Below are 20,663 nucleotides of genomic sequence, written 5' to 3' on the forward strand. Positions count from 1 at the left end.
TATATATATATATATATATATATATATATATATAGACATAAGCATATATATATAGACATATAATCTATACATCCTCCCTTGATATGTAAGATCTTATGGTGAAAACTAGTACACTAAACGGCCTGCTAATGCGCCTGTGCCCTGCATTCACGCTGCACAGAAGGTCCCTCGATTTCTTTGTTAAAGCAGTGGTCTCTGTGCAGAGCTCAAACACGCCTCCTGCTGATTCAGATCCAGAGCTCTCCAATCAGTAGAGAGCATGAGTTTGTTGATTGAAGAGCTAAAGGTAGGGGGCGTGGTAAATCTTTACAATGAGACCACTGCTTCCACATGGGAAGCAAGAGTCCTTTTTGTGGTATGCTGGCAAGGGAAAGATTCTTCTACTCTGGTTTTGGCTGCTTTAAAATATTGAAATGTTTGCCCTTACTTAATAAATAATAATAATAATAGATTTGCTCTTGAAATGCTTAAATTCTGTGCTCCCCATCCTCTCTCGCACAGATTTATTTCTGTCTGCAGGTGATTCTTCCAGCAGATTGGAGTGTGATAGAACAAGGGTATGAAAAATGTATTTCCAACCGATCCTGCTGTCCTGCTGAAACATAAACTCAAAATTAGATGTTAAAGAACTGAAAGAACACTTTCCTATACCTTATGTAACATGTAATGGGTCTGATTTATCGAAACTCCCCAAGACTGGAGAAGATACACTATCATGGGTGAACCTGGGCGATCCAGCAAACATTCGAATGGACCTGGTCCAAGATTGAAACCATTTGCTAACTAATAGTAAATGATTTTAAGACTTTCATTGCAGGTTTGCTGGCTCACCCATAATAGTCTGTATTCTCCAGACTTGGAGAGTTTTAATATTTCAGGTCCAATGTGTGAAAGTCACTCTAGGTCCTCATATGTTATATATATATATATGTAAAATTGACTTAGTACTATGGGGTGTTTTTGGAACTTTTTTCATCCAAGATTCACCTGGCCTATCCAAAATTCACACATTGTTCTCATTAGATTCAATATCAAAATGATGAATAAACTTTTACTCATGCTATATATTTCTTTAATTGTTTTTATTGTGAAAAATGTAGGAATTTTGGGTATAAATTGGGTGAATCTTGGGTAAATGCATTCATAAATAATTAGCAATGTGTAGCAATGCTTTTCACTTAGCAATTTGAATTATCACTTGCAAGGGATTTTTCACTTAGTTAATCAAGGAAAAATTAAAACTTTGCAAAGAATACTCAATCACTTGCAAAAAAATGTTAAAAAAATAGGATCTTTCCTTGCACATGATTGGATGGTTTAAATCAGTGGAGCTTCACCTTATTCACAAGGTAAATGAAAATTCTCATGCAAAGGGTAATTCAGTTTCCTATATGAACAGCCTATATAACTTTAGTAAATTAAGCTCATTAAGCTGGTCAGGATTTGAACATTAGAACTGGCAAGACAGGGATCACCTGGATATAGTTGGCGAGCTTGTATTGCAATGTATGTGCACTGAACATTTGCTAGAATTTTCTAAATGGGGTATAATAGGGAGCAGAAGAATCTCAAGATTAGGTAAACCCAGGGAAATGATGCCTTTAGAATCCCAAGGCTCCCACACATTACTAGGATAGACAAACAACAGCCCTTACAAGATAGCAGTGTCCCCAATCTGTAAATCCACACCAAGCAGCCCCCATTTATTACACATAAAAAAGTATATACTGCAAGTGCGGAAAATGATTTTTTTTCTATAGATTTGCCTAGGCGGCCATGGAAACCAGAAGACACCCGTCACATGGAACAGCTAAATATAGTCATTTATTATATTGGGAACAAGCGTAGGAGCTGCCCATGCCAGTACTGTGCTGAAGCTATGAAAACTTTGTAAGTTGTATTAAATTCCATGGTATTAAAGCCCAATTAAACTTTCAGGTTAAATGAGCTTAAAACATTCCAGGTGCATTAATTCCAAAGTGTAATCTGCTTATATTTCTCTAGCCCTGGTTCCTCCTTTCTTCTTTCACCATGGAAATAAAGGTATTAAATAAAACCATTCTATTTTCATTAGGTAACCTTATTTTATGAGTCTAAATAATGTCATTGTCAGGTCTTTTTGCTTTTCTTTTTAATACAGGTGGATTGTGGTTAGTGGGAGAAGCGGACAGGATGCCGTACGTGGCTTTGTAAAAAACACAAAGTTGTAGTAATGCCCATTTGTGAGGCTGCATGGCTGAAATCTAATGAAACAGAATGGACCAAGGATAGTCAGGCTCAGGAGGAAAGGGCTAGAGGATGCTTGCTGGTCCTCATTCAGCCTGTAAATGATGTGAGCTCTACCTGATTTGTGCAGCTTTTAAGAGGAACCCTGTATGATCAGTGTTTCTTGACCTTTTTAGCATGAAGAAACCCTTAAATCTGGAAGGTCTTCATGGAAACAATGCTATATTTACTAAATCCACAGCTCACAGCTCATTAGCATGCTGGTCAGTAGAAAGACCACCCTTATAGCCACCCATACACCAAACATTGGTGTCCCCAATTTAGGAATTACAAACTGCCCATTGCTCAAGGAATCAATCTCTGGAGGAACCCTAGACCCTAGTTGAGAAACCCTTCTGTAAAACTATGCAAGACAGAAGAGGAGTCTTGAGGTGTATCTACCCCTTCTCATATAATTGTTACATTTTGCAACCAGATTCAAGGTAGACGTACTTATGTCCAGCCTGTGTGACAATCATGGCTGCCTCGTGAATCCAATAGAGGGATGGGGTGAAGGATAGGAAGTATGAATATAATTAAGAAAGCAGAAAGAACAGAGAGGGTAATTAAATTCTTAAAGGGTTCCTAAATTCTTAAAGGGTAATATTCTAGACATCAGTCACCTACAATAATATGTATAATATGTAGGCATCCAAAGTAACGTACGGCAGATATGGCCCGACGTGGGGAGCGAGAGGCCTGTGGATTATTTGGTTGCCTGTAGCCTTATTACCAGACGCGTTTCGCCTTTATTAGGCTTCTTCGGGGTATTTAAATGCTTTAGGTACATTCAGTCTGATTGCAGGGAAAGAATCAGAACAATATAGATGACCTCGGTTTCCCCCAAGGAAGGGTTCAAGTTTTTTTTGTAGAGGATCAGTTCCATAAGGCAATAATCTTGTCCCTGTATGATGTCTAGAGTGAGCAGCAGAGGTTGCAGCAGCAGCCTCCTCCTGTAGCAGAGTGGTGTGAAGGATAGGAAGTTTGTCATTTGTAGGTTTACCAGGTGAAAAGAGGCTGAAAAATATAAACTAATGCAGCCACCATTTCCAAGGAATAGTAGTATTTTTTTGCATTTGGGTTTCAATACAACTATAACAAAATCCTGTTCTCCTCCAGCTCTCTGTCTGAAGCAATAGGCTTTTTGCAATGGCCAATTAAGGCAAGAGTGCTAGCAACTGAGCCGCTATGGTACAAACAAGAATAATACACATAAGGTACAGTACTCTCAGAGGGAGCTGTTTGATTAAGTGTCAGATCAATAATTCCATGATATGGAAGGAAAGTGAGTCCTGTCTAAGCAAACCTGTAGTCTAAAGAAAGAAAATTAAGGAAAAGTGGTTTGGAAGGCTCCATATTAATTGATCATGCAGAATTCTCAGAGTAGATGAGGTTAAGCGTGATCATGTGAAGTCCTTGATCCTGGCCTGATGAAGAGAAGTCCATTTCCAGATCAGTGGCCACTTAGGGATTAGCTAAGCGATATATGGAGGGGCAATTAGGACAGGCTTAATAGGACAGGCTTGGAGGCTTGAAATGGATCCTCTGTGTGAAAGGCAGCCAGTGAAGTAAATGTCAGATAGGAGCAGATTGTGAGGAGCAAAAAGAGAGGTGAACGAGCTGAGCAGAAAGATGCATAGTCTTTTGGGTGTCCATGCCATTCCATATGTGAAATGGATACTTCAAATTGGCTTTCTTAAAATGGGGTCTTCTAAGAATACAGAAGAGGAGACTACAGTAGTAATGTAAGCACCGGAGGACTGTAGCAGACTGTAGCAGTGAGACTTGATTAGCGGTGGATGGGGGTAGTTTTTGGTTGGAGAGGCTTTAAGTAAAATTTAGCCCAGACCATTACAGACCAGACCCAGATTATTTCCCTATTAAAACACAAACACTTCAGCATTTCAGTTGCTTTTAAAAGAGTCAGAAGAAAACCATTGATGCCCTTTGCAGTCTGCTCCTATTCTGCACAGTCCCATAGCAGTCCCATAGCAGCCTATGGCTATATGTACATCCCAGGTTTCATGGCAATATCCTGAGCTAAAACCCATTACATTCACGCAGCAAAGCTTAAATCCTTTGAGCATTTCATGAGGTCATCTGCTTTGTAGGCACAATGATCTGTCATGTTTGCTGACCTTTCTTCAGAATCCCTAAAATGCATTCATATTATAAACTGTCCACTCTGTTAATAATATTCACATAAGAATTAAACACAAATCTTGTTTTTTACTTCTCCTACTCTCATCTTATGCTTGGCAGATCAGTCCAATTTTTAGACAAGTCTGCTCCAGAATTTTAGAACGCTCACGTTTATAAAGATATGTACCCTTCTGCTCTGTAATTGCTGTTTTGACAGGTCTGTGGTTTGTGCTGGGGATTTATTTTTCTTTATTCGCTGGCAAGTATGATTTTTCTTGAGCTTGCTTCTGCCAGAGTGATATCGATCTGCACAGCATCTCCAATCTCTGTGTTCACATGATCAACACTTTGCTTAGAGGACCCCCATCCTCTTCAAACAGCACCTCTGAGGCTAGCTGGGGTCATCTCCCTGAATTGCTTGCATTTGCTTTGGCTTTGCAAGCAGACAATCTATATTCTCTTCAATTATACAACAAAAGCAAGAGCTGCCTGCTTTTACTAGAACTCACCTTTACCATCTTAGTTATTTTTTTCCATCTCAGTTATTTTTCATTTATTCCATTTTTTCTATTTTGGCCATGCTGCAGAGAGTTTGCTTTTTTATTTCCAAAAAGATATTATTAGCGGCAATGTAAAGCCTTTTTGATGATTTTTGATATATACTATATAGCCTAAGGTTTGTGGTCACCTAATCATCACACCTATATGAGTTTTTTGGAAATCCCAATTCATAACTCTGGACATTAATATGGATTTGGCTTTCATTTGTAGCTATAGCAGACTCCACTCCTTTAGGAAGGCATGTTGAAGAGTGGGGATTTTGTTGACATTCAGCCAAAGAAAGGTTTGTGAGGTCAGGTATTGATGTTGCAGGAGAGGACTTGGCTAACCACTGGCTTTCCAATTCCAACTCCAAAGTTTGTACTACATGTGCTACTACTACTGAACATATTAAAAATGGAACTTTCCTCCCTAGCGGTTCATTTCTTTCCGGTTTTTTGTCTATAAGTGGTACATTGTTTTTCATGAAAATTTATTTTACAGTATTATATAATAGTATGAGTATAATAAAGTATGAAACACAAAATCATGTATAACAATAAATTTAATAAATTAAAAAATCTATATATTTAAATATATATTAAAAAAAATATAGATTATAAATTAAAAAACAAAAATACACATTATACTCATACTAATATATATACTGTAAAATAAATGTTCTTGAAAACAATGTACTGCTTTTACACATAAAAATCCAATGTATTGCATTCAATACAGTTATTTTGTATTGAATGCAAAACAAATGGATTTTGAATTTCCCACCCTGCCGGCAACATACACGCACCGACGTCACAGGGAACTCCCCGGTGACTCATCGGATGCAGAAGAAGGAAGAAGACGGAGATGGCGGCGCTGGACGGCGCAGGACGCTGGCGGATCAGGTAAGCGCTCTATTTACTAACCTTCCCATAGGTTACATATTCGGGGTTACCTCTAGGAAGGTTAACAAAAAATCACTTACCTTTACTTGTAAAAAGTTCTTGCGCCATGTGCAAAAAGCACCCAGGGAATCCTGTGCTGTCTTGGGTTCCCTTTTCCTTCCAGGGGTCTCTGTTCTGTCCAACACCACTATCTTCTTTCTTGCAGGTTCTTCCTGACATCTCTGGATCTTGCATTGTGCAGGCGTAGGATTGGGTGATGTGTCTTCCTCCAAATGTAAAATAACAGGTGCTGATCTCACTGTGCATGCATGAGATTGAGCACTTTTTTTACATTTAGGGAAAGCCCCCTGATGACACATACCCGATTTCGAGCATGCGCGGAAGAAGCAACCCACAGCCTCTTGGGATATGTGACGCAAGTATCCCAGGAGGCTGCAGGTTTCCCCTTCAGCCTTTACTGCCATGGCAGTGTAAATAGAAGAGATGGGGACACTTTTTTTTTTAAATTATGTAAGAGGTATAGTGTTGAAAATGTGATGATAGGTCTGCTTTAAGATATCAACTTAATAAAAATTGTCTCTAAGTATACTTTGTGTACATTGAGGCAGACATTTATGCTCTTAACATTAGTAGCTTCGGCTTTGCAATGCTACATAATGATTGTGCTTTACTTATTACATACCAATATCTCTAATACAATATTTGGCCTATAGAAAAAAAAAAAGTTGGGGGGTTCAGTATGTAAAATTATCAGTTCTAACACAAATGCAATAGCTTAAAAGGTTTTATTTTCCCATTTAAAAGTTTAGACACTTAAATATGTATTTAAACCATCAATGAGCCCATATTATTATCATTGTTGTTCTATATACTTTGCATTGCCTACTGTATGTTGCATTGTAATTGTGGGAACTATTATACTCTGGTTTATGAACCAATCTGTACTTCAAATTTTATAACAAAAAAAAAGAATAAGCTTGTAAAATGCAAAAGGGAAACACATAAATGACTAAATCGAAACACAATTGCTTCCAAAAACATTCTGTAATATATCATTAAACTGAAGTAGGGAATACAGCTGTTGACAACAGCAGCCAATTAGATTGAAGTTGACATTATTCTAGTTATTCCAGTACAGGTTCATTTATAAAGGTTGACCAAAAGTTTAACTCTTACAAATGATTTATTGCCTGTTGTTTGTGCTTTGACACTCGCAATGTGCTTCATTTATTACTTTATTTGTGTGATGGATTATCATAGGTGGTGTTGCTTCTCATAACCAACCACATTCTTCCATTCTCTTGTACTGCGACGATAAAGAGCATTTGAGACTTTGGTTGACTGCCATGTTGCCGTTGTGTCTTCTTTCGGACTTAATGATAAAAGAGGCTCTGAGTTTGCTCAGATATCTTTTTGATTGTCACTCCATTGCTTGACCCTTGTTCTGCAACACATCGAATATCCCTTTACTGAAATTATAGACTCGCTGTCCTCTAATGCCAAAGTGTATATAATTATCCAGTGTGTATAATTGCTTGGAACAGCATGCGGAAAAGATTTACGATGCATCCACATTGATAATAGACTGCTTACCGCCCGCTCTGGTAATGTGACTATCCATGTCCTGAATATTAAATGAAAACATCAGGTCATTTATTTTATTTGCGCTCCCGATCTGACAATGGTATAAAAGCCATATATAGGGTGAATGATACTGAAATATGTGACCATAAAGCAAACCTGTGCAGCATGTTGCATTAACCCAACCCCAGTAGTTACTAGTAGCATATACAAACCTTTCCTGGTCAATGGCGGAAGACAAAAGGAAGCAGAAGACAATCCATAATACCTTGTACTTGCAGGTATTGAGGTACATGCGACTTACAGTGCTGTCCATATCCCCTTGTGATTCATGATTCCGGTGTATTTTCGCCCACACCGGGCTTTGCTTCCTCTCCCAGCATTTTTAAAGAATGGCAAAGGAAAAAAGTAGGGAAGTACATGAATTTTGTAAGAGCTGAACCCATTGCTTTAACCAACATCTCCAATGGATGTACCACTCCTAACCCAAACAAACAGACATAGGGATTGTGTAGTATGTTCTGTTCTTCTCTCCTAATTCTGGATTCGAAATATTAGCTGGGATTTTATTTTTTTTTTACATTTGTCTTTACTAAAAACAGTAACTGCAATAGCTTCTGCTAATAAAAACTGTTTATAAACACTGTTCAGGCAGGGAAAATTGAGAGATACAAAGTAACATTGTTACTTTTGTATTCACTCTGCTTCATTTATGTACAGATGAGCTTAGGTTTGTTGTCATTTAAAGCAACCTACCAAGTGGAACCAAGTGAAAGTCGGCAAAAACTTCTGTGCTTTCTCTCAGTATAGCCCATAGTTCTCTGGGAATTCTTTGCACAATAATACATGTTTGAAAAATGAAGATTTGATGTATATTAAATAAAAAATATCTAAATTAATAATCTAGAGACATTTACATTTATTTACTCCTATGTGCAAACTTGATAACCGGTCATTTTTAGTTGTATCATGTACTTAGTATAAACCCATCTAGAATCCTGAGCGTCAGACATGTCGCTGTCATTCTGCACTGACCGCCATATCCCGCACCTTCTTTATTGTGCAGCTTTTCATTACACTTTAAGTGTTCTGATTTATTCTCCAGCTGCGATGCTCCCTCCCCTCCCAGCTCCACTAATTCTATTCCAATCTCAGCATCTAATTCTGCTGCAGAAAGGAGACAACTAATTACCTTCACAGAGACCGGGGAGGCCATGCAATATTAATTCCAATCGCCTGAGTCCTGAAGGTCGTTTTCGGGAGGATTACTGCCGCTGATGAAAACCGTTGCATCTTGTCTTTTAAAAATACTTGTTAACACTTTCACTGCCTTCCAGGTTTCGATGATTGTGTCGCAGAGCTAGCGGTTATGGCCGTGTTGATGAGATTAGCAGTGGAAAATCTCTCCCTATTTAAATGACTTTCCTTAAAGATGCTCAAAGCCATTTCCATCTGATTGTTTCATGAATTGATCATTTTAATATTTCAATTTACGTACATTGAGATGAATCCTGTATGATCGTTGTTTGATTACTTCCAAGTGATGGCTATTGAGGCCAAATAGAAGGAAGCAAATAGACTATTTTGGAAAATGTTATTATTTTTTTTTCACTGTGGTTGTAGCCAGTGTTACAGTTTGAATTTTAGTTAATTACCGATTCTGCTTGGCATTCTCTTGAACCAAATACCCAGCTAGATTCCCATTGTGCATCCTTACCACTTTGGTTCCACCCTGCACAACAGCCAGCCAACAGGAATGCTGCCCACTGTGAACCTTAACAATAAGCTCCCAGCAAACGTTTAGCCTGCAAACCCTCAGCGTCCATCCTGGACAACAACCAGCCGATATAAAGCTGACCACTGTGCACCTTAACAATAAGCTCCCAGCACAAGTTTAGCTTGCAAACCCTTAGGGTCCATCCTAGACAACAACCAGCCAATATAAAGCTGACCACTATGCACCTTAACAATAGGCTCCCAGCAAAAGTTTAGCTTGCAAACCCTGACGTTCAACCCTGGACAACAGCCAGTCAATACAATGCTGCCCACTAGCTTGCCAACTGCTTGGGTTCCCCTTTATCATTTACCAGCCAGTAGAAAAACCACTTACTGTATATCTTAACAATAGCCTCTCAAACTATGTCATGTCAACGAACATTGTCCACATTTCACTCAAACCAAGCCAGTGGACATAAACATTTGCAAAACCCAGGACAAATCCATTATGGGCAGATTGAATCATTGTTCTTGAAAATGTGGTGTATAAAAGATTTTTTTTTCGAGCAGGCAAAGAAAAAAAATTAATTGAAGGAATATTGAATGTGATCCTTATTTCGATCACAATTGATCAAATGAAATATTAATTAAATTCACTACCAGTAAGCTGATCCACAGCCACAGGCGCTTTAAACAAAATAGGCGTACCTATAATGCCACCAATCCATGGATCTTTCTTGCAGATTCATCACATCAAATAACAATCCAGGTGTATGGCATTTGGTACCCTACTATAGTGACAAAAAGGCTAGCAGATGAAGTCATAGTATGCAGCATGGGACATTACTATGAAACATTATTGAGAGTGTTAGATGTGGAGCTTCTCCTGAAGACCCCAAATCTGCATAGGGAGAATAGATCCAAGGAACGAATAGTGGTCAGATCTTCATCATTGTGGATATGGAGAAGTAGAGACACATACATGATACAATAGCTGGATGGAGATGATGGTTTAGACCCAACCACCACTCCTAATTCTACATAGAAATAAAGAGTAATTTCACCAGCAGCAGTACTGGTATTGGCCAGGTATTTGAAAGGAACACTGTCTTTTGGATACATTAATATTAATATTATTATTATTAAACAGGATTTACATAGCACCAACATATTATGCAGCGCTGTACATTAAATAGGGATTGCAAATTACAGACTAATACAGACAGTGATACAGGAGGAGAGAACCCTGCCCCGAAGTGCTTACAATCTAGTAGATACATCTATCCTGCCAGCAGTTATTCTTTAAGGCTTCCTACAGAAATCATTGAACGCATATTAAATTCCAGCTGGCAGATTTGCGTTTCTTGTCTAACATTCATTCAGCAGGTTGGAAATCCAGCCCTTGAAAAAAAGGCTTCATTAAAAAAGCCTGTGATTAAACAGCGTTCAATAACCAAACCATTCTTCAAAGACATTGCCAAGGCGCAGTTGCTAAATTATACACCCTACATAATGTATATCCATAGCCCTCAGCTTGTGACTCAGCAGAAGGCATTGTAATAGGTAATTCCGTCATTTATAAATTCATAATTGAATGTATTTTTTCCCCAAGCAATGTTGTATGTTCCACTGCATAATTTATAAAAGCCCTAGTAATGTGATATTATATAGCATAGCAGCTGTTGTTTGGTCCAGTCCGATTCATACACAGATGAAAATGAAATGCAATGGTGATGTATGTTATGGTGTATCTGAATGTATCTGTTATAACCTCCAGATCAGCCTTTCTAAACCTTTTTACATAAGCAAACCCTTGAAATAAACATCCACAATTCACGTTACATTAGCGAAGTGGTGATTGTGAAGAATGGCTCTTTCATTGATAGCCATTTGGGAAAAATGTCACCCTTATAGACAGCCAAAAAGATTATCGGTGTCAGTTTAAATAGGGGGCACAAATTGGTGGTTGCTTAAGAAACACCCAGCAACCTCTGGAGGACACTTGGTTGAGAAACCATAATCTAGATACTCCGCTATCCTGTGCCGGGATCCTCTTCCTCGAAGACCGGCATTACTGAACCAAGCATTGGTGCCAAATACTCAGCACTGGAATATCTTGCTTCGTACTTCTATTGACTAAACCTAAACATTTATACAACTAGAATATTCTTATTTAAAGGTTGGCCTAAAAGACATTTTAACACATGCAGAAGTATTCAAAGTTGCCTACTGTATGGTGGGGAGTGGGTTGGTGGTAGTGGAAGGCTATGGTAGTACAAAACTACAACTAATAATTGGGAAAGCACTTTTGAACTTGCATGTTCTCCTTCCTGTGTATTAAAATATGCATGAAATAAAGTGATCCTTAGACAATAATTCCTTACAAAAGCCTTACTTTCCCTTTCCCCAAAAAAGTATAAATCAGACCCCAAATTTTTAAAACTCTACAACATAAGAGGGTCCAAACCACTCATTCTGAAGCAACAAATTCAACAGTAAACAGTTCTTCTATCACAATTGGCTAATCCTCAGTGTATGTGATATTCACCCCCTTTTTAAACATAGCCTGTAGTGATATCACGTCATGGTTCATCTTGGCACAATGTTGATTTCTCTAGACTGGTGTTACTGTTTCACAACTGTAATTTAGAATATTAATCCCAGCTAGGGGATGGAATCACAGCACATCAAAACTTCAGTTCATGTTAATTAATGCTGAATTAATAAGGGGCGTCTGGGATAATTCTTCAGAGATCTGTCTGGGAACTCAGTACATTCATTAAAGTAACATGATGACAAAACACAGTTAAAACAAACTATTATAAAGTGTCTTATGTGAGATAAGACTTAAAGAAGCAAGCACCAGTTTCTCAACCATAAGTGTTACTAATTTCCTAGACAAAGCACTTAGACCTGCAGCTGTTTCTGTCTAGAAAAACCTTTCTCAAGCTTTATACCTATAAGGAAACTTTAAAAAATTTTTTAGGTCTTGGGGAACCCTCAATGAAACCAATTTGTTGGTGGACAATACGGAAAAAAGCCTCTCAAATTGGTGGCCAGTGACCAAAGAATGATGCTTTACAATGGTGGCTAGAATACCACCCCTATAGAGCAGTGGTCGCCACGGCTCTGTCGCAGACCACCAGTGTTGCAGACTTAGGGCAGTGGGCAGGTTGTGTCTCTGGACACAAGTGGTGTTGACCCCAGAACTATGCAGGTATGATCAAATGGGAGGTCAATCAGCCTTAGTTTGCCGAAATCCTAGCATCAACTCTAAGAACCCTATTCTTCTGGGGAACCTTGGTTGAAAATGGCCCCACTAGAAGATATAGTCATCTTTGTTCAGTCATCATCTATGGTCACCATATACATATAAACCTTCTTGTTGGGTATTGAGGTGCTCATAAGTTTAAAGTCCATACCTTTGGACAAAATATCATATTTTGCGTTATGTGTGTTAGATTTTTTTGGTATTGCTGTATCTCTTTACTTCTTGCTAAAAGTGACCCCACTCATGTAAAAACTAAAAAAAGAATTTGGACTGGACATACACTCTAAAGGACTAGTAGGAAAAAACTAGAGTGGCAGGAAGGAGTGAGCCAAACTGTACAATGTGATTCTTGGCTTCGTAGTTAGGTGTGGGGTAGATGCTAGAAGCAGGGTTTGGGAAGTGATATTTGCATGGGTGGAGTATAAAAGAAGACCTGCAATGTAGTGGCATTTTATAGTTTTTTATAAAGATGACCTGGGGTTGTGATCGTCCGACCATTTAATATTTTCTTCTTCTTCCATACAGAGCCAGCTTTCTCAGGCCCTGAACGGACTCTCTGACCGAGCTAAGGAAGCCAAAGAATTCCTAGTTCAGCTAAGAAACATGGTACAGCAAATCCAGGTACAATTTTTTAGATGGAGAAAAGAAGATTCTAGGGAAATGTTTTCTAATAGCATCCATTTGGGTTTCACATATTATGGAAATATCAAAAAGAATTCTGATTGCTTTCTATGAACAACAACTCTACTTTTGTTTTCAATGCTGTAGGTTCAAACAAATTTGGATACATTTATATTAAACCTATTTAAAGCATATATTTTATACCAGTTAACCCAGTTAATTTTTAAGATATACACACAGAAATTATCATATTCAATATAAATACATATATTTGAATTAATTTATGGGAGACTGTGAACGGGAAGGCATACATACATTTTAACAAAAGGAGAAAGAGCAGTCCCTTTCCAATTACAGACTGGGGGCAGACAGGTGACCTACCTACATTGTTAAACTGCATTATACAAAAGTATTGACTGGCTGGACAAAATGATGAATCCTTTGGCAGGTAAACCAGCTGTCACATATTTATTTTAGCAATGTATTTAGCTGTTTGCCTGAAGTCCAGCTTTTAGGTAAACCTGTGCCTGCTGAGGAAAGTAACCTGCAGCTTTGCAGGCGGTACCCTACGGTGCTCCTGGCTCAGTGCTACCTGGATATTGCAACCTACAACCTTTATTTCCCAAATTACCATCCTTCTGCCAGGATTCATATTATACCAATTTCACAACCTGTACATTTTTTGTATTTGCTAAAAAAAAAAAAAATACTGCCCATTTGTGGTTCCATATTTTCCATGTTTATTTCTACATGTGATGAAGGAGAACAGTGTAGAGTTTGAGGCCTGCCTGGTGGCCCAATGCGATGCTCTAATTGATGCCCTAAACAGAAGGAAGGTCCAACTTCTTGCCCGGGTGAACAAGGAGCATGAACACAAACTGAAGGTGAGTGGTATACTAGCATTCTGCATCTTCTACACCAAAGTCTATGTAATCAAATCATGTTGTCATGAGCACCATGCTGGCTCAGAGGTTAGCACCTGGCCTTTGCAGCACTAGGTTCAAATCTTGGCCAGGACATTATCTGCATAGGTTTCTTCTGGATATTCCAGTTTCCTCCCACATTTCAAAAACATGCAGTTAGCTTTATTGGCTTAATTTGGACTTTGTAAAGCACAGTGTAGCATGTCGGCACTAAATAACTAATGTATAATTAGAATAGTTTTATCTTCTGCAACTATTTTGCAGTCACTTCCTGCTACAAGCACTCCAGCAATGACAGCATGGCTTTTCTTAATGGTGACGATTGGACCATGCCTGTGAAATTTCCATTTGCAAGGCTGATTGTCATCTCTATTAGGAGAGCTTGAGACAAAGAGAAAAATTTGAAAACAAAAAAGAAACACTGTCATGCTATACCAGAACAATGGCCAGGTTTTATTTTAATGAAAACTGTTCTTTAAAAAAAGGAAAATTACCTTTGAAATGGCATTAACTTTGTAAAGGTTTTGGATTTTTGTTGAGAGAACCTGTTAACCTTTATATGAAATATAACAGCATGGTGTTAATTTTTCATTTATATCCAGATTGAATTGGCAAATCGGTGTGACGTTCTATGCTTTTTTTTTTTTTTTCTAGAACATAGTGCAACAATAAATGGTAGAGTCACAGGAGAGGAAATAATGAGAATTCACATATTTTACAGCTGCCATTTCATTTTCCCAAAAGAGACACATAGGGCATCTATTAAGAAGTTACCTTCTTTGCTTTAGCTGAAAACAATTATGAATCTTTTTTTTTAATGCAGAAAATGCAATATAGGAAATTTAAAGTTTTTGCGGGGTCAGGGGCCAGGACTAAGACATCAAAAATTAGCCACTGGCTCAAAAGATGGTGCCGTACTCTTCAGTAAAGCACCATATATCATGAGGAGCAGTGACAGAACAAAGGATCAATCATGAAAAATTGCAATAGGCAGGAAAAAAAGCATTTTTAATTTTTTTTGCCAGTAATTCCCTTCAACAGTAAAATATGATTACTGTTTGTATTATTTTTGTATATATGGTGCTTCAGGTGAATGCCATTTGTAATGAAGCTTATTTGTAAATCATTCCCTCTGTACAGAATTATTTTGTTGGAGTAAACAAACACCGTCTGTTGTGTCGCAGCAGAATCTAATCTCGCCAGGCTTTGGGCTCTCCTGAGACGCCAAACATCCAGCTTCCCTTTCTTCTGCATCTTTCATGTTTTTTTTTTGTGTTGCGGCTCCCCAGCGAGTGATACATATTCCATTCCAGGGAACAGTGAGCATTACGGCACTCACCTCATGTAACACACAGCCCGCAACATTTTATAATTAATCTCCTTCTATCGGATTTCCTAAAGTCTGAATCCTAAAAGATTTTATTGGAGGTGGAAAATTGCCGTGGGCAAACTGGGAGACTCGGGGGATAAAATGGTAAATTGAATACAAGAGGAAAGTAGCTTTTCTGTTATGGGTAAATCTTTCGGTGAAGATGCGGAGGGTGGACATGCGTTTTGAGCTGCCAATTCATCCACCCACCCAATCACTAACTAAGCTGTAACATGTTGATGTAATTTTGAAAGTTTCCTTCAATCTTTAAAAATCTGCAGCTTTCGGTAAAATAATACTCAGTGATCATGCCTCATACCCACCTCAGCCAACATGGTTTTCCGCAAGGATCCCAAGTCATTTCAGCAGGAGGGCCCCAAGTCAGTTCTGCAAACGGTCCCACTATTGGCTATGTCCGGTACTAAAGTGCACGTAGACCAGAAGTGAAATGGTATCTACTTTAAACCTTCTTTTCCCAGTGTTTCACTTTACAATCATCACCTGGCTCAGAAGCTGTAATAGAGAGAGGCTTTACCTTTTATAGTCTACACATGCCATATGGACTCTTTACAAACCTTATGACCAACAACTGCCCATATTTACCATGGCAGCTGGGCAAACTGCACTATATAAATGTTCAATGATTGGATCAGTGCTAATTGAGTTAGTGAATTAGTAAAAATGAACTAATATTTGAAAATTCTCTTAGTTGCATGCAGCAAAAAAGAGTTAATGTGGTTAAACATGGGTGGCTTATTTCAATTCTTTATCTATCCACATTAGGTTGTTCGAGATCAAATTTCTCACTGCACGGTAAAACTGCGACAGACAACCGGACTGATGGAATATTGTCTGGAAGTCATTAAAGAGAACGACCCCAGTGGTTTTCTCCAGGTGAGGGGGTATGGTGATCGAATGTTAGTGGGTTTTTCTTCAAGCTGTGAAATTGCTAAATAAAAGCAGCAAAAAGATGGAGGAGACTTAAGAAGTTGGTGTATGCACACCTGAAGCTGGACAAAAGGAAAATAGAATGTTCTGACCATGTTACAGTTTTAGCCTGTTTGGATGTTCATTGGTTGTCCTTTACACTTTTTAAGTTTAAAGTGGAACTGCAGTTAAATATCCCTTTTTTTAACCACCCTTCCTATGCCCATATGGTAAGTCATGTAAGGTAGGAAGTTGGGATCATTGACCATAACTACATTGACTGTACTAGTCCTTTTATATCAGTGTTAATAAATCCTGTTTTATGAATGTTAAGACATTTCTTTAGAATTATAAAGCATTCTAGAGGGTAATATTGCATGAGGGTAGCAGAAACTTTCAAGTACTCATGTTCATTGCAGCAACCACTGATTTGGGATTCTAGATCATGTTACCAAATGAGAAAACCTTAGTCATGTAACTCCCTACCAAAGGGCAGGATATTTTTGGACTGGGTAATCTTCACCAGAATGCAATCTTTTTATAACATACTGTAACAATTAATGATTTGCCCCCAGCTCCCGTAAGTACTTCTTCCTAATGGACTGTATTTACACTTTAATTAAATACCCTAAGCCGATAGGTGCTCCATATGCCTAAGTGGCCTCCATCAAAGTGTATATTTCAGTAATACACTTGAATGCACAGTACAGTAGGTGCCAATGGTATCACTATGCATATAGGATTTGTTGTGGTGTGTTTTATTAACAAAAGATACAGGTCTAATTTTTGTTTTATTGCTGTGAATTTGCAGCCCATTCCAAATAAAAGGGCTGCCCGTATTTAAGGGATCAGCAAGCATTAATGATAATATAATGACACAACAGAAATATATGAAGGGAGATGTCCAGAGCATAGATCATTACTTACTGCTTGCTAAATAGGGGAACTCATCAAAGCAAATCCAAAGTGTCTTACATTATGTAAAATACACCTTATAGCCATTTTCACTAGTAGGTAAGGTGTGAGAGCTCTGCTGCTTCTAAATGTTTGGAGTCCAAGTTCTTTGGATCTCCAAAGACTAAAACTAATGACATGATATACTGTCTCCGTTGCAGCATTTTTATTGAAATGATTACTTTTCTATGTTACCTTTAAAATGTCTTTAGGCTATTTTGTTTATATCATTGTCATATTTTTCCTTGTTTAGTCTTAAAACAGTACGCTATTGTCTAACTTTGCTGAAATGATAGGCAGGTCCTACTAAATGATGTGAATATGTAGAACAATGAAGGCTTTTTCTGTTTGGTTAGATATCTGATGCTCTTATTCGGAGGGTGCATTTGACAGAGGACCAGTGGGGAAAAGGAACCCTCACTCCACGAATGACAACTGATTTTGACCTAAACCTTGACAGCGGGCCTCTGTTACAGTCCATCCACCAGCTGGACTTTATGCAGATGAAAGGTAGAAAAATAGAAAGATTCTATACAATCTTTAGTATGTATTGCAAATGCAAGAAAATTAAGTTTCCTAGTGCCAGTATGTTTACATCATATTCTTTTATTTTGGGCAGAATTAGGTGAAGAGTGGGAGTTTTATTAATCAACAAACCTCAACTAATCCTCAATTCCCAACAATCACATTTGGTGATCTGGATGCCTCATGCTATGTCCACCTAAGCAAACACAATGTCATTTGGACTTTTGGAGATCCCAAACCTGTAAAAGTGCATCCAATAGGCTAAACTGAAGAAGGATTTTTTGAGACAACATTAACAATTTGAAACCTAACAATATTATTTAAATATATTGTGATAAAAAATATTTTATTTTTACATAAAATAATATCAATTGTATAGCTATAGATATAATAGACATATAAAGTAGTAACCTTCATAAACCTAATGAATTGGAAGCCCTTATCAATTGCACATGTTTATGAATACACCATCAATCCAAATATAACACAAAATGGGTTTTCCAAAAATCTGAAGGTTATTAGTTTTCTGCATGTTTTGCTGATCCGCTTCATTAGGAAATACATATACGAGGAGTTAGGTACTGAAGAGAAAGAAAGCATTTATTACAACATACACTTACATATTTTATCTGTATCACCAACGTTCCTCCAAACCTGCCTGTGGCCTGGACAGGGGCAGAACAACATGGAGAAGGTCTAGAAGACTGCAGAAGACCTCAAATGTTTCAATTTGACATTTAAACATCAGTGAGGAAAGGCTTTCATATCATGGAATGCCACTGTTAAAAAAAAAACATAAAAAGTAATTTTATGTATATTATATAACGCTGTTGGATTTTAAATTGTTAAAGGCGCCTCAAAAAAGTCCAGCAAATCTATTCTTATGTAACACATTGGGATGTGGCATGTTGACTATTCATGCTTTACGGGTTATTTTCCAAGAAACAGTCATATGCAACGGGCTAATTCATCCCCCACCATTTCCATTCATTTTTACCCTACTGGTATGTTAACATTGGATTTTTTCATGCCTGTGTTGCAATGATGTAGCACAGAAAGAGTAATACAATTTCTAATTTGCTTCTTAAGTCCTTCTAGGAGGTTACATTCTCCTCCATGGCCAAAAGCATTGGGTAATTACAAAGGGCTATGGCATAGTAATGGTCAGTAGAGAAACATAGGCAAGAACAGTGAGGTTTGGCTGTGGTCTTTGAAAAGGCTGTCACCTTACCCTGAATGGGCAATGCCACAGAATCTGTGTCAAAATCTATTTAGTGTGCCCGCCTAAGATATAACCAGCGTGTGTAACGAGCTGGGGAGTGTTGCTGTTTGTAGCCAGATGAAAACTTGGACACATGGAAGTTGCCAGCCTTAAGTAAACAAGTTTGTTTTAGAAGTAGATTTGGATCTAGACAAAACCACCTTGGCAAATATTTTCTCTTGTCATTCTGCCAAGCCAGTCTGATACAGCATTTCATGTAGAAGAGTTCAAGCGAGGATGAGGCCTGTGCCGGAATTTGCAGTGTCATACAGGAGTCATCTCATCTCCCGCTGCTGTGTTATCACAGTAATTGGTGTATCTGCGCTGAGACCGTTACATCAATCATATATGATCAGTGGCTTATTGTAGCAATAAGAGAAATCTAGTTTTTGTTTTTGTTTTTTTTATATTTTATTTCGGTGTAAAATGTTTGCTTTGTGTCCTTGCCTTAAGCCTGAGTTATTGAACAAATAAAAAAACAATCAGAAGATCCAGAGATACACTATATGGACAAAAGTATGTGGAGCAGAATTCAAAAACATTTTAGACAATATGCACTTTCAACCTTGTGCTAACAGTTCAGGGAGGGACCTTTCCTGTTCCAGCATGACTGTGTAGATCAGTGTTTCTCAGTCCAGGTTCCTCCAGAGGTTGCTAGAGGTTCCTTGAGCAATAAGCAGTTTGTGCCACGCAGGTAAGTTTAAGTGACACCAAAGATTTTTTTGGCTATCTTTAAGGGCAACATTCTTCCCAATTGCCAGCAATATAAGAGGATCTTTTCCCACTGCCCACAATGCTAATTTACTGTGATCTGAGGATATAGTTAGATATAGATTTAGTTAGGTTCCCTAAAGACCTGAAAGTTATTTCAAGGGCTCCCCCCGTGTTAAAAAGTTTGAGAAACACTAGTGTAGAAAGTCATCTCCATAAAGATATGATGAGACTGATGTGGAGAAGCTCAATCGTCCTACACAGACCCTGGCTTTGACCCTACTGAAACTTTTGAGTAAAATAAAATGCTTATTGCAAGCCAGATTGGCAGAACATGCAAAAATCTTTTGGAACAGAGTGGAGGCTGTTATAGTCACAAAAGGGGTGCAAATCCATGCAAGTCCATGGTTTTGGAATAGGATTCCAGTTCATTCTTATAGGTGTAATGGGCAGGTGACTGCAAATGTTTGGCCAAATAGCGGATATGCAGTTGGAAAGTCATGACCTGTAGACATTGAGCTTTTCTTGATCCATTCCAACCACCAAAGCCTCCCTTTTCGATTACCAGTAATGGGAATAAATTTCAGGTTGCATTTTCATAGAGATTTCAAGCTTTACATGGAAAATCAACTGGCTTCAAGCCCAGCTTAAGTTATCTAGGCTTTATTGTGTAACTATAGGTATATTTTCATTTTCCCAAAAGAAGCCCCTTTTACAGAAATGGAATGAGTAATTATGTCTTTTTCAACTGTCCGTAGTTTTCATCATATACCCTAAGTTGCAAAGTAAGCTGCTCTGCTGCCATTTTAGCTAGCTTGCAGTTCTCTGGGAATTCTTTATAATGTATAAAATGTTAATATATATATCAGTGCTCAACCCAGGGATTTTTTTAAGCCGGGTGGTAAGAAATTGTAGGTGGGTGGCAGCCCCTGTATTGTGACCAAACTCTTTA

General features: G+C 38.1%; 1 protein-coding gene across 4 annotated transcripts in view; it reads left to right on the forward strand.

The window, feature by feature from the left end:
• Window positions 1–20,663, forward strand: part of TRIM9 (tripartite motif containing 9) — a 67,441-nt gene that overhangs the window by 25,618 nt on the left and 21,160 nt on the right. For all 4 annotated transcript variants that reach the window (XM_072427578.1, XM_072427579.1, XM_072427580.1 and 1 more), the window contains exons 2-5: window positions 12,946–13,041; window positions 13,803–13,925; window positions 16,117–16,227; window positions 17,571–17,724. In XM_072427578.1, coding sequence (XP_072283679.1) covers window positions 12,946–13,041; window positions 13,803–13,925; window positions 16,117–16,227; window positions 17,571–17,724 — 484 coding nt within the window. The remainder of the gene's footprint in view (window positions 1–12,945; window positions 13,042–13,802; window positions 13,926–16,116; window positions 16,228–17,570; window positions 17,725–20,663) is intronic.

This window comes from Pyxicephalus adspersus, chromosome 12, assembly GCF_032062135.1.
Source record: "Pyxicephalus adspersus chromosome 12, UCB_Pads_2.0, whole genome shotgun sequence".
NCBI classification, from domain to species: domain Eukaryota; kingdom Metazoa; phylum Chordata; class Amphibia; order Anura; family Pyxicephalidae; genus Pyxicephalus; species Pyxicephalus adspersus.